General features: G+C 39.4%; 1 protein-coding gene across 1 annotated transcript; it reads left to right on the forward strand.

The window, feature by feature from the left end:
- Window positions 1-593: 593 nt before the first annotated feature.
- Window positions 594-6,515, forward strand: LOC124404669. The gene is made up of 12 exons (XM_046879002.1): window positions 594-838; window positions 907-1,276; window positions 1,374-1,708; window positions 1,801-2,034; window positions 2,120-2,371; window positions 2,445-2,606; window positions 4,358-4,585; window positions 4,740-5,109; window positions 5,210-5,544; window positions 5,616-5,849; window positions 5,935-6,186; window positions 6,260-6,515. The coding sequence occupies exons 1-12, from the start codon at window positions 652-654 to the stop codon at window positions 6,421-6,423; spliced, it is 3,123 nt and encodes a 1,040-aa protein (XP_046734958.1). The 5' UTR covers window positions 594-651; the 3' UTR covers window positions 6,424-6,515.
- Window positions 6,516-11,952: the final 5,437 nt, after the last annotated feature.

Consider the following 11,952-nt stretch of genomic DNA (forward strand, 5'->3'; position numbering starts at 1 on the left):
GGGTGTTTATCTTGAATTTTTATTGTCATTGACCTCGGATTGATTTTAATAAAGTGGTGAGTCATTGACCTTAGAAATTTGAAATTTCAGATCGACTACGCTGGAATTAGAATGTGTAGAATAGCTAGAGATTTTTAAAAACGAGATCATACGAGTTCTTGCATTGCTGTTTTTGAATCTGTAGTCAAAATTCCAAAACTCAACATTGCAAATTAAATAAATCTGATTATCAGAATAAAAAGAGACTCCGAAAAAGAAGACCAAAATGTAGTTTTTGGGGTTTTTTCCATCACTTGGGACGATTCCGACGTAAAAACTCCGCAATATAGAACATCAGATTCAATGCGGTGATAAACTCACAATTCACAAAAAATGAGTCAAAAGGCCTGGATTCGGTTTCGCGAATGTTTTTCGGATTGTTTTTTGCATGAATTCAAAGTAAGAGTTTCGAAATCATCCAGGTATTCAGGTGCATGAGATTTACTAGAACTTCTATTTTGAGTGTAAGGACAATGTAAAAAAATTAGCTACTTTTAAATCGTAGCCTGTGATACTGATGTCTGAACTTCTTGACTTTCTCGTTGCTATTCTAGACAATGCCGACAAGCAGTAGAAGCCTTGTTTTATTTTTTGCCAGCAGATGCAGGAAACATGGCGTCTTTCTCGAACTACTTTGTGGTAGAATTTATAGGTGCAGTATTTGCCCTGATCTGTGCCGCTTACATCTATCTGAAGTACGTGGCCTACAAGTACTGGAGTTGGAAGAACATCGATTCTGTTAAGCCCGTTGTTCCCTTTGGAAACTTATGGCCGGTGATTTCAGTCAGCACTTCAATTGGTAAGGCAAACCGAGGCTAAATTTTTAACCGTGAATCCATTTAACAAGTTCATCTTCTTGTGTTCCAGGTGAACTGTTTCGAGACATATACTTGGAGTTCAGAAAGAGTCCGGTCGTTGGAGTTTACATGTTTCACAAGCCTACACTTGTGGTCAATGATCCTGATCTCATACGTTTTATCCTGACAAAACAGTTCGCGAATTTTCACGACCGTGGCGTGTATTGCGATGAAAAGGTTGATCCGTTGTCTGGTCATCTTTTTTCAATTCCCGGTGCCAAGTGGAAGTTCTTGAGGACCAAGTTCTCTCCGACGTTCACTTCGAGTAAGATGAAGCAGATGTTTTTCACGATTCAGGAATGCTCCGAAACGATGGTGGGATTCGTCAGTCCTCGAGCTAAGAATCGTGAATTGATCGAGGTGAAGGACCTCGTGGCAAGGTTGGTCGATTTTTCATTTGCTTTATTTATACATTCGTGGAAAGTATTTTGCAATTGCGACTGGTACTGATGGCGATCCCTGATTTTTCGCTTTCAGATTCTCCACCGACGTAATTGCGTCAGCTGCTTTTGGAATCCAGTGCAACAGCATAGAAAATCCGAATGCAGACTTTCGGAGCTTTGGTCGAAAGGTTTTTAGGCCAAAGCCATGGATGAATCTTGTCGGGCTTCTCGCTCCATCCTGGCTTAAACTGTTTAGAATAAGCAGTGTTGATGCCGATGTGGAAAAATTCTTTCTCAGTGCTTTTATGGAGGCAGTAAAGTACAGAACAGATAACAACGTTGCGAGGAAAGATTTCCTAGACTTGATCATCCAGCTGATGAATAAGGGTTACATAGAAAACGACGATAAGAAATTGTCTCAACTATCAGGTGAAGTAATAGCATCCACCGGTATTTGATGGTATTACTTGTGGTAAAAAATTTTGGTATGTCGTTGGATTAATACTTACTGACTCTTGCAGAGTTTGATAGTCAAAAAGTCACCGCACTTGAAGGAGCTGCGCAGGCCTTCGTATTCTGGTTAGCTGGATTCGAGACATCATCTTCAACCGTCACTAATTGCCTGTACGAGTTAGCGCTGCACCAGGATATCCAGGACAAAGTGGCCGAGGAGGCGAACAGAGTACTTGGAGAATTCGGGGGAATGTCTTACAACGGAGTCAAGGAGATGCGCTATCTTTACAAAGTCGTATCAGGTTGGTTTCCAGGAGTGAAGATTTCTCCGTGTCTTCTCAAGCGCGTCATCGGACGCTGACTTCAGTTCTCCGTCATTGTCCACAGAAACTTTGAGAAAGTATCCAGCTGTCCCGATTCTGAACAGAGAATGCACAACGGAAACGGATCTCCCCGAAACTGGACTCCACGTTGAAAAAGGCACCGCGATAATCATCCCCGTTTACGGAATCCACAACGATCCCGAAATATATCCAGACCCGGAAAAATTCGACCCCGAACGTTTCACCGAGGAGAACATCGCCAGCAGACATCCGTACGCTTATCTGCCATTCGGAGAAGGGCCGAGGAACTGCATCGGTAGGTTTAAATCGTATCAAGAGTTACGAGCCTTGGTAAAACTGATATTTTGTTCTTGTTTTCGTCGTTGCAGGCATGAGATTTGGATTAGTACAAACGCAGGTCGCCCTCGCTAGTTTGCTTTCGAAATACCGTTTCACGCCAGGACCAGACGTCAAAGTTCCGATGGTAATGGACAGAGGCAATGTGGGAATTGCACCGGCAGGTGGAATGACGTTACGTGTGGAACTGCGATGATGTAATTTTACAGTGTAGTATTTCTTGTGATGGAAAATAAAATAATTTTTTTTATCTCTAAATGAACAAAGACTGATTATCGTCAATGTAATTGCCATAGTCAGCGGATTTTAACTGTGCTGTAATGTAATATTTCTTCAATGTTTTCCAAACGATTTGTGAGGATTTGATCAGCGAGCAAGATTAGCCCAAATAACAAAACGAACCGAAAATGCCAGAGTTTAATCAATTCGAACGTTTTGGTGATAAAACCATGATGTAGGGGGAAACAAAACTATAGAAATAAAAACGGCACGGGCATTGTCTGTATCCAACTTTCGATTCAGGTTGCCTGACCGATTTATCCTTGAGGGGGTGTCCTAGTCGATTTCGATGTTGTATATACTTCCAAGTATCGAAGTCTGCGTTTCCCATACGCAAGAAAGGGTTTGACAGCCATATTCTACACGCAATTCTGAACGAAAACACTTTACCATATTTTCATTTGACGCAGAAATAGAAAAGCGACATGAATTCTACGAATTTTCTATTTCCATTTCATCGCATCCATGCCATTTCTGTTTTTCTGCCTCAAATTAAAATTTGTGGGAGTGTTTTTGTTCAGAATTGCGTATAAAATCGGACTGTGAAACTCTTTTCGGATTTCAGATACCATGGACTTCGATATTTGGCGACGTATACTTCAACGTCGAAATCCACCAGAGCGCCCCCTTAAGTCAATACGTCTCTGTGACTTGATTTCTTGTATGGCGTATAAAAGTCTAGTTAGAAAGACATCGAAAAACAAACAAGACGGATAAAGCGTAGGTTGTGAAATAACGACAAACGGCATAGTCATCAATTAATTCTCTAATCAATGTTACATCCAAACGAACGAAATAAAATTGATAACGAATATATCACGAAGTTACAAACTTAATAATGAGTTCAGCCGAAGGCTGTAGTGACTTGCAAAATTGCATGCGTGATATACGTTATCAAACGTTTACTCAAGAGATAGAACGGAATAATCTCATGTCGCTGAGATGGGATAAGACGGTCAAAAGTAGCGGCAGCAGCAACAAGTCGCCGATTCGTTTCGTCAAAAATTTCGGGTAAGTGAGGTCCAGTTTTGGAATAGATTATTAGAAATATCAGAAATTTTGATGTCGGGTTTGATACCATAAATTGCACGGCTCATCAAAAGTTATCGGAATATCGTGCCAGCTAGTTATCGAGAAACTAAAAATTTTTACTACAAATAGATTTGTAATGAAAATAACAAACAAAGTAAATCAGGTTGAGAGATATAAAATTTGAAAGAATTTTCAAGATTGGAATTTGGATTCTCGAATCGTTGAAGGAATTCAGATTGAGCTTAAAGAGTAATGTCAGTCATTAAATTTGTTCAAAGTATCATAATAATTATCAAATAATGTCGGGGGGCAGAGGACAGAAGTGAAACTTAATTTTTATCCCCAAATTAAATTGGTTCAAATTGTACAATTCTAAATCAAATTTCTCTTTCTCACTCCAATTAATTTTTCCGTGCTCATTTACTATTACATATAATTTGAAACAGAAAATATTTGGATCCATCACAAATTCGAGATTCGACATTGGCTAGTTGTTCAAGTGTATTAGCTTTACCGGAAGTTTCATTTTGAAGGTAACAATTACGAAACCAAATCGGCTAATTTGTAGCCTGTGTTTCTGAAGTCCAAACTCATTGATCTTGATGTTGTAGTTTTAGATAAAACCAATAAACAGTGGATCCCTCATTTTATTTTGTGCCAGCAGATGCAGGAAACATGGCGTTTTACTCAAAATACTTCCTGGTGGAATTCATTGGGGCAGTGTTTGCCCTGATCTGTGCTGCTTACATTTACCTGAAATACGTGACCTACAAGTACTGGAGTTGGAAGAACATCGATTTTGTCAAACCCGTTGTTCCCTTTGGCAACCTATGGCCGGTGCTTTTGGTTCGCGCTTCAATTGGTAAGGCAAATTAACCGAAGCCGGATCTTTTCGTAGAAATTTTGGCTCTACTACTGAGCGTAGGACTTTGCAGGCTTTCATTTGGGGCTAAAATGTCGGCTTGATCCGTGATTTATTTTACAGGTATAACTTCGAAGTGTTTTTTGTGTTTCAGGTGAACGGTTTCGAGACATATACTTGAAGTTTAGGAAAAGTCGAGTCGTTGGGGTTTACATGTTTCACAAGCCTGCACTTGTGGTCAACGATCCTGATCTCATACGTTTTATTCTGACAAAACAGTTCGCGAATTTCCACGATCGTGGAACCTATTGCAATGAGAAGACCGATCCGTTGTCTGGTCATCTTTTCGCAATTCCCGGTGCCAAGTGGAAGTTCCTCAGGACCAAGTTTTCTCCAACATTCACTTTGAGCAAGATGAAGCAGATGTTCTTCACGGTTCAGGAATGCTCCGAAAAAATGGTGGAATTCGTTGGTCCTCAAGCTAAGAATCGTAAAGTGATTGACGTAAAGGACCTCGTAGCAAGGTCGGCTGATTTTTCATCTATCCCGTTTCTTCTACTCTCACGAAGAGCATCTGGAAATCGCTATTGGTACTGACGATCATCCCTGATCTTGCGATTTCAGATTTTCAACCGACGTGATCGCGTCGGTTGCTTTTGGGATTCAGTGCAACAGCATCGAGAACCCAAATGCAGAGTTCAGGGAGTATGGTCGGAAGGTTTTAAGGCCGAGACCAATAATGGGTGTGATTTCGTTGTTGGCTCCGTCCTTGCTAGATATGATCGGAATTTCTAATACCGACGCCGATGTGGAAAAATTCTTCATCAGTGCTTTTACCGAAACAGTAGAGTACAGAGCAGCTAACAGCGTGGTACGGAAGGACTTCTTAGACTTGATTATTCAACTGATGAACAAGGGTCACGTAGAAAATGACGATAAGAAATCGGCTCAACTATCAGGTGACGCCATGATTTACACGAGGTAACAAATTTGAGAATTTCGGTAGACTAATATTTGCTGACTCTTGCAGAGTTTGATAGTCAGAAAATCACCTTGCTCGAAGGAGCAGCGCAGGCCTTCGTATTCTGGTTAGCTGGCTTCGAGACGTCGTCTTCAACCGTTACTCACTGTCTCTATGAGTTAGCGCTGCACCAGGACATCCAGGACAAAGTGGCCGAGGAAGTGAACGGAGTGCTGGCAGAATTCGGGGGAATGTCTTACAACGGAGTCAAGGAGATGCGCTATCTTTACAAAGTCGTATCAGGTTGGTTTCCAGGAGTGAAGATTTCTCCGTGTCTTCTCAACCGCGTCATCGGACTCTGACTTCAGTTCTCCGTCATTGTCCACAGAAACCTTGAGGAAGTATCCAGTTGTCCCGATTCTGAACAGAGAATGCACGACGGAAACGGATCTCCCCGAAACTGGACTCCACGTTGAAAAGGGCACCGCGATAATCATTCCCGTTTTCGGAATCCACAACGATCCCGAAATATATCCAGACCCGGACAAATTCGACCCCGAACGTTTCACGGAGGAGAACATCGCCAGCAGACATCCGTACTCTTATCTGCCATTCGGCGAAGGTCCGAGGAACTGCATCGGTAGGTTTAAATCGTATCAAGAGTTACGAGCCTTGGTGAAACTGATATTTCTTTATTGCTTTTCTCACTGCAGGCATGAGGTTTGGATTAGTACAAACGCAGGTTGCCCTCGCTAGTTTGCTATCGAAATACCGCTTCACGCCAGGGGCAGATCTCAAAGTACCGATGGTAATTGACAAAGCCAGTTTCGGAATCGCACCAGAAGGTGGAATAACACTTCGAATCGAACAGCGATAGTATTTCATATTGTATGGTGCAGCACTGCCAGTAAAAAATGAAAAACAAACATACTTACTGACAATTGTCAATGCTTCTGCCGTAATGACCATTCAATAATAAATAAAGAAATAAAAATAATTATCTGCAGGTATTACGAGTGAATCGTATTGTCAAACTATTGTTAAAATTTCATTTTTCGGTATTGAATTGTATGCAACTTAACCCAATATTTTTCTTTCTCAAGAATCAACCCTCAGTTCAATTCAACAACAACTTTAATCCTACCATCGAAGAATATCCGAATATCCGAAAATTTTTAGTGGCTAATCGGTAAATAAATTGACCGTCAAATCGTGTCGAAAAATGTTTACGAGTGTGGATTTCACTACTCCTATTCAACGCAGGGGAGTTTTCGTGCTTTTTTAATAATTATATCCGCAGAGCCCTTCTTTTCTGCCCTTAACCAGGCTGCTCAAGGCCTGCTTTCCACAGTACCGATTGATTTTGGTCATTTTCGAATCTTTTCGCAATTCGCATCCCTATCGAAAGTAAAAACTTGGAGGTTATGATTCTAGCAAACATTGGCCGTAACAATTCGGTTCAACCAGTTTAGAATTCTCGTGCAATTTTGGTCGGCCAGTCGTTTTTTCCCCATCAGCAAAAACTCGCGGCGGTTAAACCTTGCGCGAAATTGTCCATCATACCTCGCTCCTCCATGTTTTTGTTGCATTACTTGAGAGCATCGATCGTTCGCAGCTGGCTATTTTCCCTGCGTTCCCATGAGTCGTATTGCACCTCGCAATTTGCATCAACGGTATAACCAGCCAAGAATAGTACGACTAAAAATGATCGGGTTTTGAAAAATTTTATTCACTTGACGTGAAATAGGAGACCTTGGGTATTAAAGAAGAGAAAATAAATATTAATGGTCTGCAGGGTCACCTCCATATTTTAACATTAGCTTTTTACCTCCCTTAATTACACCGACTTAATTAACGTCTCATCAGAAACGGGGATCGTGGTGAAATGGAAAAACGACCTCATCGTCCGGAAGTATGTTTTATCGTCTGGCGGCCGTTCAACGTAGGATTCGATCGAGGAATAGATAGAATTTTCCGTCCTTTTCCTTCTCTGGAAATGACTTTTCTATTCTTTTTCGAAAATCCAATCTATAATATGACAAAGAAAAATACTACAACTTTTTTGTTGAACAAATCTTTTCTTCGCTGCTTGTACTATTTAAGATTGAAAAAAGATCGTGCATTTACGAAATTTGTAAACTAGTCACAAAATTCTCAGCTTCCAAAGAATTCGTGAAAAGGAATCGTTTGTGGTCATTAAAGTATGAAAAATCTCAAAATTTTTTACCATCACATCTTACCGTTTCCAAAAAAAACGTTGAACGATTTCTTTCACTAAATTTTGCCTTTAAATTTTGAGACCTTTCTATCGTCGAAAAAAGTGTTTTTATTGTAAAATAGTTCGATTTTCTTCAGTATCAAATCAAATTTTTTATTGGTCCTTAGCAACAGCTGAAAAAAATGATCCTATGTATTGAAACGGTTTTTGTAAGGTTTCAGAAACGAAAAAAATAGCTGGACCATTGTATCAAAAACCCGGGAATCGTGAGAATTTCAGATTTTCAGACAGTAATATAGGATCACCAGAGGTATGATTTTTGTTCCATTACGTAAACACAAATTTGGCACAAATTATGCAAATTTTGATAATCCAGAAAGTCGGATAATCCCTAATTTGACTTCTCAATGTCACTGAATTTGAATCCGAGACCAAAAACTCCAACATAAAACCCCGAGATTCGATACAAAATTTTTAACACTATTCGTAATTAATAAATTCAAAGTATAAACTTAAAGCGTGTATCGATAAAATAAAAAGTGAACACCAACCGCGGGTGTAGAGTTTGGTGATTATGAACTAGACAAAAAGGGCGATATTAATTACCTGCCGAGCTTCACGTCTGCCACCCTACAATGGCGGAGATGGAAAGTAAACGTGAAACAGGTTAGGCACGATATATTTCAAGGATGAAGTAGCCGTCGTTGAACCCTCCTGAGGATATAACACAATTTGAAATTACTGTGTTTCTCGAGAAACGACCGTTTGAAATCAGCTGATGTTAATAACTCCAATTAACAAGGCTGTGAATGCGATTATGGCGGCCCCTTGAATCTGGACCCGTCCAGGTGACTTTAGTTACTAGTTTTTCGAGGAAATTCTTCGGAGAAATTTTGTGAATTACAAAAATATTCACAGAGAAACTTTGAGAAAGTGAATAGAATTAATTTTCTCATTCCAAATTATTGCTAGAGAAATTGGAGGAAATTTGAACATATTCTGCGGAAAAATTCTATAGAATAATGTTATTCCGAAACTTTGGAATTTTTCGTTTATTAAGTTACAGTTTTTCCGAGAAAGATTTCCTCCAGCAACCAGGTTTCATTTTATCGATGTACTAATATTTCATCCTCACATTCACTGACGGTGAGAAAAATGTTTTACGTTTTCAGATAATTCAATTAATAAAACTAAATAAAAAAAAAATATTTGAAGAATCCCAAGAAATTCATTACTAGCTTTGATCATGTCTAACTTTATTTTAATTACGTACTCACAACAATACCAACATCTTCAGAGAAATTCGATACAGATTTTATGAGTTCCAATAAAGAAGTTGAAATTCAACGTGAATTTTTTGGAAAAACTGCTATAGATTACGAAAATATTTTTAAAGCATCTCAAAAGTGTAAGTCAATCCAATCCAATACTCAAAGCTTTATTATAAGATCTCGTTGAATTTTTGAAAGTGTTCGAATCTGGCGTAAGTAATCAAAACACGATGGGAAATAATCGGAGTTTGTAAGAATTTTTAAGAGTCTGTGCAAGTTACGTCGGAAGTTTGCGTTGCCTATCCGACGGGCATGGAAACATCAGCTTTTACGAAACTTCAAAGATAATTAAATTCCTCTCTTGTGTGTCGGCCTAACTTGATTTTTGGTCAAAATTGAATTGTGATGTCAGGGTAGTAAGTAATGTAGTTGTTTACCTCCGGTTTGGAGGATGCCCACTCCGATTTTGGCAAGCGAGCAGGAAACGTGGGATCCCGACCCGTGACTGAAACTCATTTAGCCAGAACGAAAATCTTGAAAACAACCCCTGGACGAAACGGAAGGTTACTTTTCGTCTGGAAACTTTTTCCCCTGCACCGCAATATTGTTGCAATACTACCGAAGCGCAGTTGCATTTGCAGTTAGAATTTCTCACGATCATACGAATTTTGTGCAAGTGCAATAACATGCCACTAGAAATATTTTTACCCCTTTGTTCCAATCGAGGTAAAAAATTTTTAGAAACTCAAAAGAAATCACTTAAATTCGAAAATTTTTCACAATTTTAAAAAATTGGTAAATAGCGTAAACACACGTTCGAAAGCAAGTCATTCAAATTCAAACTGTTGAACTGGTGTGAAATCTAAACTCCAAGTCAGACGTCGTATCATATGTTTGAAATTTTTTAAACACAAAAAAGTTTCCAGATGTGTTTGCAGGATTACGGTCAACGCTCGTCGAACGTATCAACGATCGTTTATTCCGCTCTGATAAAACCACGTTGTATATGTATAAAGAGTATTCGAACCGTGTTCCGCAGTGCGAGTAACTCGTGTTTCGTTTGAGAGAGGCGTAAATTATCCCGACAATTTGCGAGCTGCTACTGCGTCGAATCTCATTGTCGACGAAATAACGCTCTAGAGGAAATTCATTCGACCCGCACGACCCGCTCCTTCGCAATACAACCTCAAAAGGGACGATATTTGAGCTAAGCTATTTTACACTACCCGGTTTAACTGTTTGAAATGAAGGCACAGCTCTGGCTGTGGCTTAAATAACCATTCGCCAAACTCACCCAGAGTTCCACCGTCTCTGAATTGTTTCAGGAGCTTTTTCCCTTTTTTCCCACAATATAAGTTATCCGATCAAATTTTACTGCTGAGACTTAGGAAAAGAGTGCATTATGGCATAATCCAAGATGATTTCATCTGTAAACTTAAGTATCAATTATCACTCACAAGAAATCAATATGGCGGTCATTGGCTCACTTCGAATTTAGTTTCGGCTGTAGATTTATTTCTAGAATTCGGAAAATATCGAGGAGGTTATATGTTGAATAAGTTAACGGCAAGAATCGGTCAGCAAAGAGTTCAACGGCGATCGAGTATCCAGAAATGAATAACTCGCGTTTCGAAATAACGGGTAACTGACGTCACGCGATAACCGTGCGTCGTTTTATTTTCTCGGCCCTCGGCGTCACCTCTGAAACTGTCAATCTTTACTTCCATGAATTTTATTAAGACGTATCACTCTCGACTTGCGCCTCTGCACCTTTCCAAATCACACTTCACTTCACTTGCTGCGAGTATCGATCGATATCCGGAATTTTTTCAAAAGTCAGGTTATTTGCTTCCAAGTAGCTAACCTCTGTCCAAAGAGCTTCATTCATTCAACTTATCTCGACAGGTTCTTTCTGTCTCGTCTTCGCTATTCGCAGCATCCCTGATCAAGTGACAGTCCATTCGTGAAGAAATTTATTTGTTCAGAAACTTTCAGAAATTTCTGTCGTCTCGCCATGAAGTTGGTCACCCTCTTCACTACGTGATTACACGACTTTTCGCGAATCTGTTCCTATCCTTTGTTCTGCAGGTTCGTTTACGGACAGTTTTTGAACTTGGAACGCTTTTGTAGATTTTGCTTTCAAAGATCGTATTTCAGTATCGACATAAAACACAATATTGTAGGAGCCTTTTTTTTTTTTTTCCAGCTTTGGCGCAGAGAAATCTACAAAGAATGCAATTCATTTGGAAAGCACTGTTTGAATTATTTCATGATCAAAACGGTATAAATTTAAGTTTGAAAAGGTACTTCGAAGAGTGCGACTTGGACAAATGTCTCTCTCGTCAATTTCACCGTCGAGAAATTCCGAATCGAGTAGTGCTTAAACACCAACAACAGATTCCACGGTCCATTTCCTTTGAAAGAAGTCACTCCTGCAGAGTATTTCGATCGAGGCAGAACCTCAGAGTGAGGTGAAATGCATTCGACTAGCTGCTTTAAGTGACTCCGCTGAAATTCTCCTGCACAAAACTGAAGAATCTCTCTGAGCGGAAAAAAAGATGTCAGAAAAAAAAATATTCTTGCTTTCAGAAGTATTCTCTTCATAAACGAATAGAAAAAATCCACAATTTTACATGCAATTTATCGAAAAACTGTAAATAACTAATATTTACGTATCGTTATAATTTTTAGCAGAATATTTATCCTGATTAGAAAAAAACGAATAACTGCTTTTCTCGATACAGTAAAAGTTAATGAATTTCTTTCTCGTCCAGTCGACGCGTTGAGTAAATTTTGTTCAAACAATTATACATCAATTCCAGGAGTTCCTTTCCATTATCCTGCAGGTACTCGGAAGCTCAAAGCTCGATTTCACGTTGTTTTTTGGTGAAATTGTCGTGTCCTTGTCACCCTTCAC

The sequence above is a fragment of the Diprion similis genome, chromosome 3 (genome assembly GCF_021155765.1).
Source record: "Diprion similis isolate iyDipSimi1 chromosome 3, iyDipSimi1.1, whole genome shotgun sequence".
Lineage (NCBI taxonomy): Eukaryota > Metazoa > Arthropoda > Insecta > Hymenoptera > Diprionidae > Diprion > Diprion similis.

What these genes read in the sequence shown, in the direction of transcription:
- LOC124404669 (XM_046879002.1), top strand. Translation starts at nt 652, where the DNA reads ATGGCGTCTTTCTCGAACTACTTTGTGGTAGAATTTATAGGTGCAGTA. An exon ending in GTGAAGGACCTCGTGGCAAG is followed by an intron (nt 1,277 to 1,373) that starts GTTGGTCGATTT and finishes TTTCGCTTTCAG; the next exon opens with ATTCTCCACCGACGTAATTG. An exon ending in TCTTTACAAAGTCGTATCAG is followed by an intron (nt 5,850 to 5,934) that starts GTTGGTTTCCAG and finishes CATTGTCCACAG; the next exon opens with AAACCTTGAGGAAGTATCCA.